Source organism: Amphiura filiformis, chromosome 11 (genome assembly GCF_039555335.1).
Source record: "Amphiura filiformis chromosome 11, Afil_fr2py, whole genome shotgun sequence".
Taxonomy (NCBI): Eukaryota; Metazoa; Echinodermata; class Ophiuroidea; order Amphilepidida; family Amphiuridae; genus Amphiura; species Amphiura filiformis.
In genome coordinates, this window is record NC_092638.1 from 27,577,842 (window position 1) to 27,599,072 (window position 21,231).

At 36.5% G+C, this 21,231-nt stretch overlaps 1 protein-coding gene across 1 annotated transcript in view; it reads left to right on the plus strand.

Moving 5' to 3' along the window:
- The first annotated feature begins 1,380 nt into the window (after positions 1–1,380).
- LOC140164658 (delphilin-like) overlaps positions 1,381–21,231 on the plus strand; it is a 56,907-nt gene continuing 37,056 nt past the window's right edge. The window contains exons 1-6 of the mRNA XM_072188002.1: positions 1,381–1,472; positions 1,937–2,684; positions 15,054–15,208; positions 16,688–16,762; positions 17,710–17,795; positions 20,863–21,027. Coding sequence (XP_072044103.1) covers positions 1,396–1,472; positions 1,937–2,684; positions 15,054–15,208; positions 16,688–16,762; positions 17,710–17,795; positions 20,863–21,027 — 1,306 coding nt within the window. The 5' untranslated portion in view covers positions 1,381–1,395. The remainder of the gene's footprint in view (positions 1,473–1,936; positions 2,685–15,053; positions 15,209–16,687; positions 16,763–17,709; positions 17,796–20,862; positions 21,028–21,231) is intronic.

The following is a 21,231-nucleotide window of genomic DNA, read 5'->3' on the forward strand; positions in this document are numbered from 1 at the left end:
AAACCTACTCTACAGTCTACAGAGATCCTGAAAAAAACCCCAGCCTCTCCCCTCAAGAAACTGCAACCAGTTCTATACATATCCTGGAAACAGTCCCCCTGCCCTTTGATGTACTGAAACCAGTTCTACACAGATCCTGGAAACAGCTCCCTCCTCAAGAAACAGCCCTCCCCTTGAGGAACTGAAATCAGTTCTACACAATCCTGGAAACAGCCCCCCCCCCCTCGAGGTATACGTACTGCAACCAGTTCTACACAGATCTTGAAACAGCCCCCTACCCAGGAACTGAAACCAGTTCTACACAGATCCTGGAAACCGGTTTTAACATATCCTGAAACAGCTTCCCCCGGTACAAAATGCAACCAGTTCTACACAGATCCTGGAAACAGCACCCCTTCAAGGAACTGCAACCAGTTTTAAACATATCCTGGAAACAGGCAAACAGCCCCCTTGAGGTATTGCAACCATGTTCTACATAGATCCTGGAACCCCCTCCCCAGGAACTGAAACCAGATCCTGGAAACTACCCCCACCCCCAGGTACTTTGCAACCAGTTCTACGCAGATTTTGAAAACATGCCTGGAAAGTTAGGATCTAATTTGAGAGTGGAGGGCAATGTAACATGAACTATCAAACTTTCCAGCTCATTACACAGTGGGTAGTTACCATAGCAACTAAGATCGTTTACAGTGGGTTTAAAAGTGAATGGTGGGTAAAGTTTATATATATAAATACTGGTAGCAGTAGCACATAATTCATTTTACGAAGGTCAAGAAAGGTCGGGTGAAACAGTGGTTGGTAAAGAAGGAGGTAGCTAACTTAGGGAGTTGTTTTCATGTTCTTTGATCATGTTCAGGAAAGTTTGAGTTGTTGTGATGGGTGTTTGTTTAGATGTATGTGCACTGAAACATGCAGTATATATTCCAGACCTGTGAGGCATAATCGGCAAAATAACATGAAAATGATGGACCACCAGACTGCTGCTTGGTATTTTTGCACACTTCAATAATGATGTATTGTTTTCTCCAGGATCATTTTACATCTTGGTAGCAAATCACTAGCATTGCTTGGATCAAGTTTTCAGTTTAGATGAACTTTTAATTCTATTCCTGGATCAAATTTGCAGAACTTGCTATCCATGAAATATTGGAATTGATGTAGAGTTATACTCTAGCAGATGTGAGGAGCATGGTGAAGTTCCATATTTGCATTGTTTGATTTTTGATGATGATGAAGTGCTGTTGTGAATCTTGCGTAAACTGTTCTTGTGGAACAAGTTTAACGACTTCTCAGCAGGCAATGTCTGTGCTGGGTGATATAGCGGACACCAAGAGAAATGCCAATTGGACAGCAATAGGTGGAACAGGTCGAGACAGCTTGTCATCATTTTTCCAAATGGAGCCTCAGATGACAAGCACGCCAAATGGAAGTACATCTGAGCAGTGGTGTCGCAAGTTGTTACCAGAGGAAGTGTAAATAAGTTCAATTTTAGTTTGCTTTTTCTTTTTATTTCTATACCAGAGGTGTAAGTCTTACGGAAATTCCCTGAATTCCTCAAATGTGGACAAAATTTTTCACATTTCCGGAATTGGATGATGATAATTCGTCATAAAATAGCCCAAATCCTTTTTTTTTTGAAGGGGTTGATACACTGGAGCCTTTTCCCTAGACAAGTCCACTTGCACCCCCAGAATTCAGAAAATTTGGCAAGGTGCTTGCCTTATAGGCTTGCATGTTTTCAGGGAGTGGATCGTTACTTCACTTACACCTCTGCTATACCCTTGTTTTTCTTTTTTTCCCCTTTCTTTCACATTCACTTGTTTGATTTTACATGTTTGTTACATTTTCTTTACATATTTTTGAAATAATGTGAACACTAGCATTGATTTTCATCCAGAATGTATCACTAACATTACGTTTTTCTTATTGTTTTCAGAACTCAGGCAACACTGAGCTTAACTCACACAATGCCCAGCAAAATATCATCAAGATCATCGCGTAGCACAAGCTCGCGGCCAAAATCCAAACCTCCATCACGACCAAAATCTCAACAGTCCACAGCCAACTCACGAGCCACATCCAACAACTCGTCACCACCAAAATACTACAAGCGCCCTCCACTGCCAATGCCGCTAAATAACAAGGACTGGCCGGAGGCATTTGGATTCACAATCGGGGGAGACTCGCCATCATATATTATATCCGTTCAGTCTGGTAGTCATGCACATAATGCTGGTTTACAGCCTGGAGACCAGTTAGTAGAACTCCATAATCAGAATGTGACACAATTATCTGCCAATGGTATCAAATCATTAGCGCAGCAATGCCCCAGTATTCCACCAAGTATAGTAGTCGTATCATGCGTCAAAACGTGCGAACTTGTGCGCGACAAAAATGGACGCTATGGAATGACGCTGATAGGGGGCGGACCTGTGTACGTAGAAGTGGTGGAAATGCAAAGCCCGGCGGATAGAGCTGGGATGAAAGGAGGGGATATGGTGTTAGAAATTAATGGAATACAAATTAGACATTCAGATGATGCCAAGGTATTTGTGCGTGGATCTAGTAGACTCAAATTAGTGATTATACCGGGTGCTGGACATCAGTCCGTCAGGAAATTAGCACAGAAATTTGAAGAGCAAGCTAAGGAGAGGGCAGTTAGAGCTGAAGGTTTCTTTAGAAAGGTGAGTTGCTGTTTAGTGTTTTGAAAGACAAATGGTTCTTTTGTCTTGTCTCTTCCAACAGGTTGTTGTTTCCCATGTTCTATGTTTCCTTGAATATGCATAACCTATTAAAAACTCTCAGAAAATGGCTTCACACATAAAACGATGAAGAATTGCCACCAATTATGAATGAGAAAGAATTGGTAGTCAGTCTAGGCCACTTGTTTAATAAAAAATACTGAGTCTTGAGTCGTGAATAAGAATATCCTGAAAATGGGCCTGATCCCAAACAACATTAAACACTACATACTTGTGCTGACAGATGAATGACTTTATAAAGGGACTGTCTTTTGGAATTTAGAGCATTGCCCAAATTTGGACAAATTTTGAATTTTTTAGCCCCAAAGCCTATAATTTGGCCTAATTTTAGTTCACAGAGCTCCACAAACAGTGTTCTATTTACCCAGGGACTGCCTGAGGAATTAAATGGAAATGTCATTTTAGAAGTCTTCCTGTTGTCATTTTATTGAACAGTTATTATTGAAGAAATCAAATCACATTGAGACAATTTAAGTATCAAAATACTGAAAACAAATATGCCTGTGTGTTCTATCTGTGGTAGGACCATTGTGATGGTATAATACTATCTTCCAAGTTTCTTTACACAGTTATTAAAGGCGTAGCCGTATTTAGTGATCCCAGTGAATGTGTAAAAAGTTCAAATTGTTGTTGCCTGAATGAGAAGGACAAGTCATTAAAATTGGGTATTTTTGAACGATTTAATTCTAAGGTAAAAAACCCAAGGAAAACAGCAGTTTTTAAGTTAGAGAAATTAAAGAGTACATGTAAAAGGTCATATTTGTGACACAATCTGGTCCATGAGGGCCAAAGGCGGCAAATTTAAAACTGAGATAATGGTAAAAATATGGAGTAAAAAACAATAAAATACATAAGAAAATAGCCATCAAAAAACTTCATAACTTTAGAACCAAGTATGCTAGGCCTTTGGTGTTTACAGTAAATGATAGCTTATTGTAAGTACATGTATAATGTAATAATTACAGTAACTCAATTTTCAAAAATGCCTCCTTTGGCCCCCACGGACCAGATCGGGTCACATTTTGTCTTGAATACACAGCTACTGTATATTGGCACATCTATGACACTAACATAGGTGCCAAAATCTTAATTTTGATGATTTTTATGATCCTCAGGATGAGCAAATCACTGAATAGGCCTTTAACATTTCATACATGTACATTCATCGTTGAAACCAATAATTTATTATTTTAATATACCAAATTTCGTCTTGTAATATCTCTCAAGGTTTGATAATGATGGGTGTGATCAGGCTGGTCACTAGGAATACAATGCATAATAATACTAGTCTTCAGTGGGTGTGGTCAAAAAGGTGTGGTTCTTGTTTTAGGCTTATTTCCCATTCCCACTGTACCATGTGATCTATAGGCAAACCCAATAAATGAGTCATACAGCGATGTAGCGCTCACTCTGACAGTGCAACAGGTTGCATCGGTTGACATGGTTGACATGATTGATTGCGGATAGTCATTAGGCATATTGATTATTGGATATATGCATAGAAAAACTAGAAAGGCACCAACCACTGTATTATTGCAATGAAATATCTCTGGCACTGATAAATGTATTATGTACAATACAGTGGCATTGAAAAAGTGATTTGAAATTTATGTGCATGTACAGTACATTTAATTGGAGGCCTATTTAATTTAATTATTTTTTGCAATAAATTTAATTTTTGAGCGTGTTTATTAATTTATTGTTTCTACATGTATACAATTCAGGCTTCCCGTTAGTGTGCGTCATTGCGTCCAGACGCGTATTTTACAAATTTGGACGCAAATTCACATGGCTAATCAAGTATTTTGCGTCCATGTCACATGCATTTGGACGCAGACAAAACTTCGAAATTTTATCATTAATTGATGATAAAAATAAGCAATTTGTATTCTTTTATATTTTTAAGATAATAAAAGCCCCAAAATTTTGACCCACCTGCTGAGAATTGAAGTAAATTCTGCAATATTTGTAAATGCAACGTCAGGAAATCGTGCACTTTTTGCATGCTTTCCGAACGATCGCTGCCTGTACAGTGTACAGCTGTTTTGTTTACAAGCAAGCACGTGCCGCTAACGTGCGGTGTTTATTTAATTATTTATCACAACCTGACAATATTCAATTTTTAATATTTTAAGTTTATTTTCTCATAAATAATCTAGGTTTCCTTTATTAGTATTATTGTTACGATGAATAAAAGCAATTTTAAAGACAAAATCCAAATGATAACCCTTTTTCGTATTATTTTTGGCAGCGCGTGTTTTAGTTTTTTGTAGCATCAACAGCACGTTAATTTAAAAATAGAAACGCGGAAGTGAAAGTCTGAACGAAAATTGCTCAAGATTGACATTCTTTGCTCATGTTTTTGCACCTGTTTTTGACCACGTTTGGACCAAAACTGACACAGAAATGAGAAAAATTATCATAGCGAATGGAGATGGAATATCACGGCGAAAATGCACTTTTATTTTTTTTAACAATCAACATTTGATGAGGTGTAGACCGAATGCGTGTGTATCGTCATAATCGTGAATTTCAGATGCATGTGGATGGATGCACAAAAATCTGTCTGGACGCAAGTTTTTGCAACCTCGTCAGCAAACTTGCGTCATTACGGACGCACATTTTTAAAACCTTAACGGGAACCCTGGTATACATGATATCATTGTGCTTGATTTTGTGTATTTATTTTGAAATTTATGTATTTCTAGGTCATTGTGTTTATCTTATTGTTTCTATATTATTTTCTAAATATTATACTTGCCATACCGATGAAAAGTATAGTCCCACCTTCAAGTTAAGTCCCACCCCCAATTTTTTTTTAAATTCCAGAAATTGTAAAAAAATATATAAGAAAAATAACAATTTTCTCATTCAGATTTGAATGTATGGACCTAGGATCATTGATTATGTGACTTTTTTTAATAATTTGCCATAAAATATGTATTATACCATGAATTTCTAAAAAAAATACAATTATTTGATATCAGAAGGACCTTCCAACTAGATACAGAATGCAATTGGTAATGGTAACTGCATAAGGGTTAGCATATTTAGGGTCTGGCTTATGGGTTAATTAGTAGACTAAATTAGGCTCATAGATAACCTGAAAAATCTTGCAAAGATCAAAGATGAAAAGACTATAATTAAAGACCGAATTAAAAAGACTAATTTGCGTCTGACGTCATGACAAAGGCGCGCCGTGATTGGTTGCTGACCTGCACAGTATGGCATTTTTGGTCTGATTGACAGGACGTCATACGCAAACTAGTCTTTTTAATTCGGTCTTCAATTATAACACTACAGCAGAACTATTAAACTGCGGGGAGGGCAGCACAAGCAGTGCACACAAGATTTTCTATTGTTGACCCCAATGGTTTTTTTCCACAAAGGCCCGTCGTGGCAATGATGAGCTGGGGGCCCTCCAGTCCACTGGCTACACCACTGATCTGAAATACTTGAAAACCTGTGCAAATGGAGCCATGCATATGGACTGCTATTTACATTTTACATGTAGGTCATCCAGATGCATTGAGGCATAAGTAATCAAAGTGAAATTGATTTGTACTCTAAAAAAATAATGTCCAGGAGTCTTGAAGACTTGTACATAATATATGTATGTATTACCAACAGTGAGGACATTGTATAATGATTATATTATCCAGTAATCAATAAAATGAAATTGGATGACCCTGAAGGATTCCATGATTTTGAAGTACAACATGATAAAGTACTTGGGAGATCTAGATGGGGACAAACCTTTATAAACGGGCTGGAACGCCCATCTATTTTTTTTAGAAGTAATTGGGCCCTGTCAGACTCCTTCCATATATAGCTGGCTGCTGCCGCAAAGTGCTGCGGGAGGATCGCTGCACCTCCATCAGCGAGTCTGTTACCTTCCTGGCATTGAATAAAGCAGGTACCCATTTGCATCTGGGTGGGGAGAAGCAATAGGGGTGAAGAGCCTGCCTAAGTGCACAATTACATTGACTCCGCAGGGACTCAAACCTACAACCATGTGAAGTATTAGACCGCTGGGCCACCTTGCCCATGCATACTTTAATTAGTATTTAGTATCAAACGGGAGTAATTTATATAAAAATGTGATATATAATATGTACTTTCTTATGATGTATCTTGGCCTTAAAGTTTGCTGACAGTGACGTGTTCAAGGCCTGTGGTAGTGGGAACATTCACACTTATGGCCTCATTCATGCATGCTGCATGCACAGCCATTGTTTCGAGTAAATATTAATATTTCTTATTTTCCACTAAAATTGTGAAATGCTGAATTTTTACTGGAATTTCAAATTTCAAAATGTTTGTAACAGCTAGGCATGTAATGCATTGTGCCATTAAATATGGATGGTAAGCACCACACACGTAAACCTTTGTAATGCTCACGTATTAGACCTTCACAAAAAAATCAAATATGTTGAATCTGGAATTTAGCATTAATTACGGATATTTGGTTAGTGTAGTGGTCTTCTCACTCGCTTCTCACCACTGCGGCCAGAGTTCAATGCCCTGTGTTGCCACATATGAATTTGAATACCGCAGGTCCTTACGGGTTTTTTTGCGGGTGCTCTGTTTCCTTTTAAGTTGGACCTCTTCCCATATCCCTGTCCCATTATATTCGGTTGGCATCCCTTTAATTTATTAGCCTCTGAGCACACACTATTTGTCAATCACACATTAACCTCAAAACGAGATTCTACCCGCAACATGTATTGCGTGTGCATATATATGCTTGTCAAACGTGTGCTTTAATTGCAACATACTCTTTGCAAAAACCTTCTATAGCGCACGTTGCTAGAAAAAAGCGTGAAACAAAAATGAACTTTTGGGAGGACCTTGTTTTTGTAGCAAGATGGCAGATCCGTGCAAAGGGTGAATTGGGTTTTGCCTGGCTTTGGCCGAATGTTAAATAAAGAATGGCAGCAAATTCCAAAATGGCCTGGTCCAACCTCTTTGAAAGCAAACCATATTTTTTAAACCCATCTTGACAACCACAAAGTAAAGGTGCATATTTAACATACAGTGTGCTATTGGATATTCAATTATAATGTACACACACTGCTGTAGTAAATCCTATTCAATCGTAATTATTTGACAAAACCCACAATACAACCCCCATGGATGCCATCCTGAGCATGAAAACATAATGAAGTTTAATGATGACTAAAATCCTGTCAATGTTATTGATTTCATGACATCACTGGACTGCATACCATTCCCTGAATACAAAGCCAATAATAGATTATTGCATGTAAAAGGTGTATTGTTGTGCCAATCAATTATTCATTATTATTAGGGGGTGACATTATTTTGTAAGTTGCATAATCAGGGTTGTAGCTAGAGAATTTTTAGTGCCGGGTGGTATTTTGAGGGAATTTTTCGTAAATTGACAATTTCATTTTTTGTGAAAAAAAAATTGACAATTAGATTTTATTTCATTTTGCTATTTTACCATGGGCTCCCTAATATTTGAGCAAATCGTAAGGTATTTCTTTGTGTACTACATCATATCAATTTGGACCCAAACCTGATGCCACCCAAATTTCTTGACCCCCCCCGGCAATATTTTTTACCTTGCTATGGCCCTGTATGTGGTTGACAGTTACATGTTCAACGGCACCACATTGACATGTCAAAGGGTAGTACGAGGAACCCATACCGTACTTAGCTCTGCTAGTACGGTATGGGATGATCTGTATACAAAAAGCTAGTGCAACGTCATTGCATGATTTCAATTAGAGTTTGCACTAAAAAATACAAGGCTCCTGTGGTTTAAATAGTAGCATGTTTGTCATAATATTAATTACGCAGCTTCTTGTACTTCTTGCCTAAACACCTATGCTTGAAATTGTAATTAATACTTTATTATTTATCCAGAATAAATAAAATTCATTAGCACATGATCCAAATCAGCGCACCCAAATTGAGATGGCACTTCAGTGCAAACTTAAATAGGGCAGCACCAATACGAAAATGTCATACCGATAAATGATGTGTCTGTTTTGCCCGGTTTTTTAAGTTTGCGTTGCGAACTAGTCAAAGGGCACACTATTCTTGGGGTACACTACTTTCAGTACTTTGACAATAAAAGAAATCCTACCGGGTAAATAAAGTTATGCACACATTACTTTCCAAGGTACATTTTTGTACCTTAAGGGCTGGGGTATGAACGTTTGGACAGTATTTATTTTGGGACATTAGAGCACATCAGACATATCGAATTGCATTCTGAATATGAAGAATGTCATTCTGATATCAAATAATTTTGATTTTTGAAATTAGCAATTTAATACACATTTCATGGCAAATCATTAAAAATTGATATTTTGATATTTAACAGTACTTGAAGTAAACTTTATAAATCTGATGATTTATACTTAAAGTGTATGTAGGTGGGATGAAAAGCCGACGATCAATTGAAAATTTTGACCTTTCGTATTGAAGATATGGATTTTTTTCCCAAAACACAAAAAAAATTAGGTCTTTTGGGAAAAAATCCATATCTTCAATATGAAAGGTCAAAATTTTCAATTGACCGTCGGCTTTTCCTCCCTGCTACATACACTTTAAGAATATATCATTAGATTTATATAATTTACCGAGGACTGTTATATCAAAATTTGAAAAATATCAAATTTTTATAATTTGTCATAAAATTTGTGTTATATTGTGATTTAAAAAAAATGAAAATTATTTGATATCAGAAAGACATGCTTCAGTATTCAGAATGCAATTCGATAGGTCTGAGGTGCTCTCATGTCCCACAAAAAATACTGTCGTAAAAGCATAATAAACGCTCATTTTGGATCCCTTAACTCAAATTAAACAAAAACATAGACTATCAAGCAAGCCCCAAACACATCTACTAGCACTTATAACACCTTTCACAATACCAAAGCTCTGTTGTTTACCTTAAACTGTGCTTCAAAATAAGTTTATTTCCTCCAGTAATGCTATACAGGCTACATGTACAATGTATATCAAAGTGAGTGTTCACCATCCATCCGTTTTTAGTGAAAAAGTCTTGTTTTTTCCAAACGCAAAATTGAAGACACAAATTGAAATCCCCAGAAATTGCACTCCTTGAAATGTTACTTAAGGTGGGCTGTGTGCTACAAACTGCACTTATGATAAAATAATGTGATACTTAGTAATAAGAGTCTAGCTGGCAGATTTTATAAGGTGAGCTATAAATCACACTCAGATGGGCAACTTATGGTGAGCCCTCCGACAGCGTTGCACTCGCTCACCTAAAATCGCAAAACCTGGCCTTTCTATCATGTCTGAGTGTGCAGATATAGGCCTATAACTTATTTCTGCTTTGTTAATAATGTATACAAATAGGCAAAATGTCTTTTGTTGCAAAATAACGTCTAGCTTTGAATTTGGGACATAAACTGCGTCATGCAGGGACGTTGCAAATGTATAACAATTCTCCTTTAAAAGTGTAAATAAATTAGGGACCATTCACAAACACTTGTAAGGGGGGGCCTGATGCAAAAAAAAATTGTCGCGAAAATTTTTCGGCCCCCCCCCCCTTTACAGGGCCCCCTCTTTTTGACATGAAAATTATGGGTCAACCCCATAGAAAAGCATATAAACTCAATTTTTCCAGGAAAATTTGTGGTCATTTTTTTCATGGCCCCCCTTTTTGCATCAGGCCCCCCTTACAAGTGTTTGTGAACGGTCCCTTACCATAAATTTCATTTTCCTCACAAGCTTTAAAAACCAAAAATCGGCTTAGAATATTTTACAAATGAGCTCAGCCCTATATTGCAAGTACATGTAATTTCAATAAGGCCAACGACAATGAATTCATAGTTTCCTCTTGGACTTGGAGCGCTCGTCATTTTTTAAAACTGGACAAAACTTTCATTATTTTCTTTCAAATCTCAATTTTCTTGAAGTTGATGTCATTATGAAAGTGTTGACTTGTCAGTTATGTCTGTCTCATTCTTGTAAGTATTTTAGCAGTGTTTTGCAGCAGTAGGGGACTAGAGCATGTGCTAAATAATGGAAATTTTAGAATCCCTCATCCCTTTCCGGAGCATTTTTAGATGCGCTTGCAATAATAGTAATTTATTTACAAAGATTTTGATTTCACAATATGAGCAAAGTGAACCTATGATATGCTGCAGTAGGGTAATTCATTTGAAACATGTTTTATTGTTTGAATCTGTATATAACCCTCTACAAATAGCAAATAATGAATGATGCAAAATAATGAATAATGAATTATAATGAAATGTGACCTCATCCCCTTCTCAAGATCTCCAACAGGAAACTATGAATTCATTGCTGATGGCCTAATAGTCAAATGTATTTATACAATTAATAGGCCCATGCAAAGTGTTGAAATAACAAAGGTAACCTTTATGAAATAAAATGTTGTGTGCTATTTGCAAGCCATGTCAGGGAAATTCTACCAGGGCTGCCAATAAATTTCAGCCCAAATCGTGGGTCAAATATTCAAAAAGTCACCAATTTTTTCCTTAGCCATTGGTTTCTACGGGGCAGGAAACTACCGGAAGTAACGGGAGCCAATGTTGAAAAGTCGCCCAATTTTTTTCTTAACCATTGGTTTCTATGGGGCAGGAAATTGTTTAAAGCTGCTGGAAATTTTTTTCAAAAGTAGCCCAATTGGGCTTTCAAATCACAAGTTTGGCAACTCTTAACTACTTCACTAGTGAAAATAATAATAAAATTGCCTGTTGCATTCTGTACGACCTCGGTAACCATAGAAACGGTATACAATGAGTGGCCTGTGCAGCTCATTACACAAATAAAATGGAACCTTATATTGCAAAAATGCAATAATTTTTTCCAGGGGTATATTTTTGAGAATAGAATAACAATGTCTATAAATAATATAAAAAGAGTGATCAATTTAACAGAATTATGACTTAATATTAATGTATTTTCATTGTAAATTTGAAGGAAATAGGCCTAATGTATTCTAATACAGACCTGTGCAAGGAAATAGATCTATAATAATTACTTTTTTGTATTACAAATTACTAGCATTTCCGCATGATATTTTACTTGGGTGTATAAATTGCGAGCATACTATAAGTCGGTGCATTTTATATCGGATTACTAATTACTGATTGTCTTCGGAAATTAAATTAATTGACTGAAATTGGTCAGGTATCGCTTGTTTGAGCAATTTGCATTGACTAAAAATAAGATGAAATTAGATTTAAATTATTAAAAAAGAAGGCAGTAAAGGGTCAATGTCCAACCACTTTAAGCCATAATGTATGATTTCCACTAGATTTTGATTTTGTTATTCTTTACCCAAAATGCTGAAATAATATTATATTATGATCAGACCAAAATATTAAAAGAATAAATTGTTGTGAGTCACCCTCCCTCCTCACTTTCTGGGATCATGCAGTCCATACAATTTTCATATTTGGCAATTTTTTGCTTCAATGGACTGAGCAATTTTGGCCTCTGAGTGGTGGGCTCTAGTGCTAAAATTGAAGCTCTGCCGCTCACAAACCGCCCACTGTAGCTACAACCCTGATCATAATTATTAAATTTTTAATTTTTAATACTTTTTAATCGTAAAATTTTAATGCTGATAAACAAGTTTATTATTAGTCAGCATGAAATACTAGCAAGTGTGTAGGGGTCTAACCCCTCATAATCTTAAATTGAAAAAAAAAAGGACCCTGTCGTTTTCCTGGCAGGTGCTGAAAACTGCTAGCAATGTCAAGTTTTTGTGAAAACTTCTGTATTTTGTTAATTTAGCTGTAAAAAACACCTCCCTCCCGCCCTCACTTTTCCAAAAAAATGTGGCGAGTAACATTCATAACCTCCGCGTATTACGCCATATGTGCGTCCCAATTAAATTGCTCGTTAGATGATATATGCACACCAGCGCGGAGGTTATTGATATCCATCAATGACCTCCGCGTATGCTTACGCGGTACAATGACTTTCGCGTAGTGTGCATCTGTTGCGCCGGAACACTACACACGCACGCAACTACCATATTTGCACATGGCGTGATTGCGCAGTGCTGTAATTGGTATGTCCGTTTTAGCCTGTTCGACTTTTTGAAGGGCGAAATATAAGTTTGATAAAAATTGTTTATTTCAACAAATTTCGGAGAATAAAATCTTGAGATTTGGTTGAGTGATGAGTTAAAAGTGACGGTTATGAATTCGGTTAATAACTTTGCATCAGTTATATGTCGGGCATAGGCAAAATGTTTAGATTTTTCACAATGCCCTCCAAATAACTAATGCCCAGTTATTAACCTATAAGTAAAACTATGAAGTCCCAGTGGCAAGTTACAAGAAACAAACAGGTTGTGTCTTCCATACAGGGTGTACAATGTATGGATTTCAACTGAAATAGCCCAATGACTGCTTGACTAGGCAGCTTACCATGAAGTGTAGCCTTTAGTATCCAAAATCATTTGAAATGGATAAATAAAAAAAGAAGGAAGGAAATTAAACAACAAAAAAGTGGATGGAGCTGATTTATGCATATCATGCTTGCGTTATAAGTGCTAGTTTAGTGAGTAGGCTACACATCTTTTCCACCCAGCCAATATACCACACCCCATCTAAGTTGACCCACCCAACCCCTCCTCATCAGCACCATTTTCCCTTTTCCTTTGTCTCATGAAGGACAATATGTGTATGGGTTGTGTGTGGGGAGGGTGAGAAGTAGAATATACACTGGTTTATTGTTATATTCCATTATCATAATATGGACATTTGTGTGCCAGATGGTGACATAACACAAAAGTAAAATTGTAGCTTTGTCCTTGGAATAGACATAATAGGCACTGTGATGAGAATTGTTTCAAATTGAATTGACAGTTGACATGTGTGCAGTACATCATGTCAGAAATAACCATACATAGGCCTACAATGTAGTGAATGTATACACAAATGGTATATGATTCAGGTATGTAAGTTTTCGGGATTGATCTGGAATTTTGTTCAAATTGCCGCTCTTCTATTTATTTTCAGTCCATTTGGGGGCTTTTTTATCCCAAATTAACACTTTTTTTCCTCCAGATTTTTCCCCGCTTTTTTCCAGGCCTACTAATTACATCCCTGATGCTTATATTATATTTTCATGTACAATACAAAATGTAGACTTGTTTCAAATTGAATGGCAATTAATTGTTACGCAGTATTTCTCCGGTTCCAGCCTTGAATAACAAGTAAATTAGGTTCTATAATTCTTCTTTTTTAATTTTTGTAAAAAAAATAATACTTTTTTTTGGTTGAAAAAAAACCTGCAATTGCACCCAAAAAAATGCAATTGCGGCTGCAAATGCCATGATCACATTTTCCATCAATGCCCACCATACAGTAGAACACACAGGAATACAGCATAGTTTATACAAGCTTTCATAGATATTCTCAAATAACTCTTGTTTAATGTCTTGTAAGTTGTAACACCATGTTCTTCAATGAATATAGCAACAAACACACATAAAGAATCGTTTACAAAGAAAATGAACTTAATACATCATCCAAGGCTCATGGTAGGGTCTGATTACTACAATGGCTGGGAATGGAATGACATACGTGTAATTGAAAGATAGTCAACAACAGGGGTGTGATTTTTCCGGATTTCCAGATTTTTGTAAAGAAATGGAATTTTGGGAAATTGCAAAAAAAAATTATTTTTTTTTTAAGTTTTTATTTTTTCGGTTTAGTAGTGTCCTGGACCTAGACCTAAATGCTAGGATCATTCATGGTTGACCTAAAAAAAAAAAAACAATTTCAAGATGTTTTGTATTTTTAATATGAAAATTGATACTTTGTATTCATGTCATACTCTATTGATTTCAAAATGCATTCAAAATTTCAAATTCAATGCATTTTGAAATTATTAATAGACTATGACATGAATACAAATTATCAATTTTCATATTAAAAATACAAAACATCTTGAAATTTTTTTAATTTTAGGTCAACCATGAATGATCCTAGCATTTAGGTCTAGGTCCAGGGACACTACTAAACCGAAAAATAAAAACTTAAAAAAAATTTAAAAAAAAAATTCCTGCCCGGTAATGTAATCTCGGCGGGTACCCTTAGCCCACCCGAAAATGCCAGCCTTATTGGGTTCATGAATATTTAATGGCCGCTAATTAGTGTATTTAATTTCAAGTTAGTGTATTTAAAACAAAACCTTGGTTTTACCTCAACCTTTTTCCTGTAAAGCCTATGTATGTATGTACCAAGGTTGTTGTTTTTTCGTTCGATTGCCACTTACAATGTTTATTTTCTCCCTTGACAGCTTGATGCAGTATTTTACAATGATCCCTCCAAGAAGGTCACCCTCATCACACTACTCAAGCAATACGCTAAGGACAAGAAGGTGGATAACTTTGGCCGGGCTCTGGCCAATTTACTGGACACAACACCACAGAGGCAATTATTTGAAGACATTAGGTAGGAATTATGAAGAGACCCATCAGGATTGTATTTGGATAAATTATGGGTTTGCAATCAAAAATACACACTTTGGACCACAATGACCTCATCCCAATGGCATAGTTCAACAAACTCAATTAAATATTCATAGTGCAAAATTTAACCTCAAGTTGCAGAGTATGAGTTTTTGTACCCAAATTTTCAAAGGTCATTAAATGAATGTACAAATGCATTGGGGTTAAAGAACTGTGCCCTGATAGATGAGCATGTTGTAGATCCTAGTGATTGATAACCAGTTGACAACTGATCTATAAATGGAAAAAAGTACTTGGAACACTTTGTACATTTTCTCGAAATTCTGTGCAGAATTGGCAATGATCATGGAAATGATGTGTTTTGTTTATGAACAAACATGGCATCAACAATGATTTACCCTTCCCCTCTCCCCATCAATCAATGTTGGAACACTTTGAAAACTGCTGAAGATATTAGCATCAGGCCTCGAATTAAGGATCTGAAGGGGCACAGCAACTTTTTTAGGGCAAGTTGAAAATTGCCTTGGATTTTCACTTAAAAGGCAAGGCAGCAAGGCAGAGGGCACCAAGGCAATTTCTCAAAAGTGAAGAAAACACACACAAACATAGATATACGATTTTATAATGAAGGGGCAGGGCTGGGGCACCGACGGCAACTTCATTAGAGGGCACTGCAAGTGAATGCCTTGGGTAAGGGACATATTTTGAGGGCATTATGGCAGTGGGGATGGGCACCCATGGGCTGATTAGCATTTCCCAACATTGCACAGGGGAGAGGGTGTGACAGATCCTTGTAGTTATACCTTACATAGGCTTACATTTGAACAAAAAACGGCTCATTTGGCATGATTTTGTCACTCATGTCCCTCATGTCCCTCAGCAGCTAGGGCTTACAGGATACAGGGGTAAGGGCGATTTGTCACCATTATTTTCTAAAATAGCCCAGGTAAAATGAGCAACACTCAAAGGGCAGAGGCGATTTTTAGAAGAAAATTGATAACATAGACCCCATAATGTTTTTTTGAGCCCAGCCTGTTACGTTCTATGCAACGACAGCACAAAACTAAGATAGAGGAAAAGATACAGGCTGGAAGATCACCTTAGTAAAATGTATTTAATTTCAAGTTTTAAATGTACATGTAGGCCTAATGCATTGTTATTTTCAGCTACATTATGTGGACAGTGTCTTCAAAATTCAAAGCAGAAAGACCAGTGAAAAAACCAAAATCACTGGTCATACATGTATGCCTATATATTTGTCATCCTAATTTTTCACCTGTTTAAACAAGTCAATAGGACAATAGCATCAAGCTCTATTGTGCTATTGACTGGTTAAAACAGGTGAAAAATTAGGATGACAAATTTAGTGATTTTAAATTTTTCACTGGTCTTTCTGTTATGATTTTTTAAGCCACTGTCCACTTAATGAAAAAAATAATGTCCCTTTATTTCTCTGTGGCAGGATATTTGTTCCACCGAAACACAGGCAGAGATTTGACTACTTGGTATCCAAGGATGTGCCACAAAGTGGAAGAAGGTATTTATAAACTGATAGGAAAATGCTGAAATGTTTCTTGTAAATATATGGAACCCACATCAGATGGAGGAAGTATCCCATCATGCATTGCAGTCTATCTGCTTGCTCCATAGCAAATTCATCCTTCAAAGGGGGCGCCTTCAACTTTTTAGTCTCATGTAAAATCAGGCTTACTTGAACCAAATAAACGGCAGTTGATTTCAAATGAAGTAGTGTCTTTTCAACTCTTTAGATTAGAATTTCTAGTGTCCTAAGCCATCCTAGTGCCCTTGGTTTTGTCAAGCAAAAATGTCATTTCGTTTATTTGATCACCAAACCTGATGAACTTATTCAACCATCCTAGTGCTGAGTTGGATAGCTGCAATTTTGATACAGATATGACTTATGCCAATGTTATTGGTCTGGAGCAGGGTCTTAGCTAGGGTTTGTCAAGTACCAAGTTTATGTACCTGTCATTTTCATCAAAACTACCTGTCCAAAATTTGACCCTCAAATCATAAACCAGACCTCATCACCTTCTGGGGGTTCAATCAGTTAAAAAACTGTTGATTTTTTAGTCTGATCTTGTTTTGAGTTCACAGAGCTTATTCAAGCACTATTTTTAGAATTTAGCATCTGCCACATGTGACATTGATCTTTCCAGATAACACCCTGATTTTGATTTTCAACAGCCTTCTTTAAATAGCATTAAATTGTTCTGATATCTTGTTTTGTGTCATGTTATGAAAGTGGAAGTTATCGGAGGTCAAAATTAGGAATGTAGCAAAAGGGGACTACTATGTTGTATGAAATACTCTTCAAATGCTACCTGTTGTTTGATAAAGCTTCAACATCATTTATTCAATCAGTTAGATGACCCCTTCAAATTTGATGTGTTAATTTTCCGTTAAATTGTCTCATAAGTCATAAAATCTACAATTATCATCATAATTATGTTATTGTTTCAGGATTGTACGAGTGGACAGAACTGGCGGTTCATTTGGGTTCATGCTGGTTGGTGATAATCCAGTCATGGTGGAATCAGTTGATTCAGGTAAGTCAGTTTGACAACAGGCAGGGTCTTTAGCTACGACTTGACAAGTGTCTGTCATTTTCACAAAAACTACCTGTCCAAAATGTGTCCCTAATTACATAAAACCAGACATCTACCCCAATCTGGGGGTTCAGTCAGTCAAATAACCTTTATTTATTTGTCCGGTCTTGTTTTGAGTTCACAGAACATATTCAAGCATTATTTGAGCAAATGTCACAACCATAAATTTTGCCTGTCCCAGGAGAAAACTGCCTGTCCTAAATGACAGGTGGACGGGTGGCTGGTTAACACCCTGACTACTGGTTTTATGTACAGTGAACATGGACCTAATTACCTCCAAATTTGCATATATGATTAGAATGAAAAGAAGCATCATCAGAGGTAGTATTCACAACTCTGTTATTGTCATCCATCATCTTTGCTGGTAAAGGCATTATAACTGTGATCAGTCTTTTACATGCCCTAGTCATGCATTATAGGTGTCAGTTATGGGGTTGATTTAACAAAGTGTTGCAAAGCAACATAACTTATTGCATCTGGGCACAGAATAAGAATTCCTAATTTATTATTTTTTGACCCAAGACTTAAGAACAAAATTGTACAATTGATTTGTTGGGAGTGGGCTTTTTTCCTTGCTCCTTTTCCTCAATTGTGTTACTTTCTGTTAATTCTCTTCATTATAAGCCTGCATATGCTTATAAGTTTTTAAGGCTTGGCTTAAGCATTTTGCTTGAGCCTGGTCCCATCAGGACCCAAGTGTGTATCCGCCAAACAAACAAATAAACCCATTTTATCTTATAAATACCTTAATCCATTGTAACATTGGCAGTGTTAGGGTTAATAGTATCAGTAACGTTAGTGTGCCCTTCATTGGGCGTAGCTAGCTTCAAATTGCCATGGTTCACTCAAAACGCTGGCATACACATGCACATAAAAGACGCCACAAAGATACACTCGCAAAGCATTGAAAGCAGCCCCCTCAAGTCATTGACATCACTGACTTGCTGGGAATATAGAGGTTAAAGCATAATCTCCTCTGTTGAAATCTGTGTAACAACTTTAACCCCTCCTCTCTTCCTGCTTTTATGCCTAAGTGGAAGGAAAAAAGGAAGAAAGAAGATGAAGTGAAAAGTTGTTTTCCCTGCCCAGGATTTGACCCACTGACCCCTTGGTATCAGTTCGGTTTTGTGTGTATATATAGTTCGGCAGGATTACGTAATCGGATCACATGGGATGCATGGTCTTGTTTTGTGCTGTATTATTTTGCATGGTCTAGTAGCATTAGGGTTAAACTGTTACATTATTTCTTCTCAGTATTTCAAAATTAATACCATCAACCATGGCAGTTGTTGCAGGATGGTCTTAGCTAGCCCAAGTTGAGTGCCTGCTAATTTTACTATCCAATTTTATTTACTGACGCTTTCATTCCCAATTTTTTTCAACTTATTAGTAGCTTGCCTTGGTTTGCTTTAATTGAAATCTATACTACCTGCCAAATTAAAAAATATCAAAACAACATTATTTGAATGGAATGTTATTGAAATATTAAACTAAACGCTTGCATAACATCAAGAATTCTTTTCCTGCTGTATATGAACATCAACCGCAAGAGTTAAAAATACATTGTAGGTGAATGCATAAATTTTTTATCTGCATGAATGTGATTTTTTTTACTAGAGTAAATTGTGATAAAGATAAAAGCATTATATCAGCTCACATGATTTTCTTCTAGTGTAAATATAAATAAAGCATTATATCAGCTCCGAACCAACAATCAGAGTGCTAATTTGCATGATATTGCAGCAGCTGTGTCACAGTTGTAATTTCACATTGTGGTTTGCAAAATATGATAATTAAAATCTGGATTATGAAAGCAAACAGAAGCATTCAGAGAGTATTATGAGGTTCTTGTGTATAGCATTATGATAATGGTGCTATTATAAGTCCACAAAACCATAGCTGAGGAAAAAAAAAAGATTTCTCTTCTTTCTTTCTCCCTATCTTCTTTTCTTCCCCCTCGCCAAAAAGCACCTGTGGGGTTAGGGTTAAGTTACTTTTTTACATTGTCCCACATGTATAATAAAAAAATGTTTTGGTTTTCTTTTATTCAAAATAAATCATTGGTATATTTTATTAATTGTCTTGAATTTCGTACATATTTTCCCTACATCTTTTTATCAGCTTGTTTTCCCCAAAATTTTAAAGATTTTTCACCTGGATGCCTTCATTGTAGGGTTTTCCTTATAATTTGAACTAGGTGTTCATTTATATATTCGACTTAACAATTGTTTATGCCCAAGGGGCCGCTTGCCCTGTTCATACTTACCAAAACATTTTGTGATTCTTATTTCATCAAAATAATAACAAAAAATAACAAGTAACATGATTAAAATTTTGCTATTTCATTTAAAATCCACACTACCCCTGTGGAATATTTAGCTAAAGTCTTCTACAGAGGGAGTATAAGTTTCAAATAGAATAGACAATTGGGTAACTTCCATTTGAAATACTCACTCCAGTTGTGGAAGATATAGGTAAAGTCATAATACAGGGGAGTACCCATACTCCCCCATAATACAGGGGGAGTATTGGTTTCAAAATGATTTACTCTGACCAATTACATTTGAAAAACATACTCCCCCTGTGGAAGATATTTCCAAAATCTTCCACAGGGGTAGTGTGGATTTTAAATGGAATTCAGCATCAAAGTAATTACATAATTATCTTGGTTACCAGATCACACTATTTTGATCAAAAATATGCCTTTGAGTGCCATATACTTTGTGTGGTGATTGTTTCGATCATGGTTCATTTCTCAAGCTCGTGATCCTGTTGACATAGTAACATTACGTACCTTCGCTGGCGAAAAGCCCAATGTAATTTGGTCAGTACAATGTTTGTAAACATGAATGTTTCAAAGAGTAAAAAAAAATGTTATCATTAAATCAACAACAATATTATATACACATTGGCTTGAAAAGTGTTTTTTTTTAAATAAGTGTTCATTTTTGTTGGCATTCATTTCCTAAACCTTTATGGTGAAAATTATTATATCTTTCTTATATAGGTGGTGCTGCAGAAAGGGCTGGTCTTCGAGCTGGTGACCGAATCCTGAAATTAAATGGCTTGGATGTAAGGAAAAAATCACACGATCGCTTGATTACCTTGCTGCAGGGTAGCGGAAGCGCCCCCACGCTTGTTGTAGAAACAGGTCCACCTGTTCCAAATGGAGGTAAGGTTTAGAGGAAAATGGCAGCTAGGCTACATTAGACTCCAAACAATTTGTTCCGAGCAAGTCGGTTATATAAAGCTTCAAAGTTGCATACTTTCACATATCTGTGCTGATTGTAGAAAAAAAGGAATTTACAAGTTACTGTGTCCATGGTTTTTATAGAAAATGGATACTGTGAGAAATGTTAGTGGTGCACCATGACAT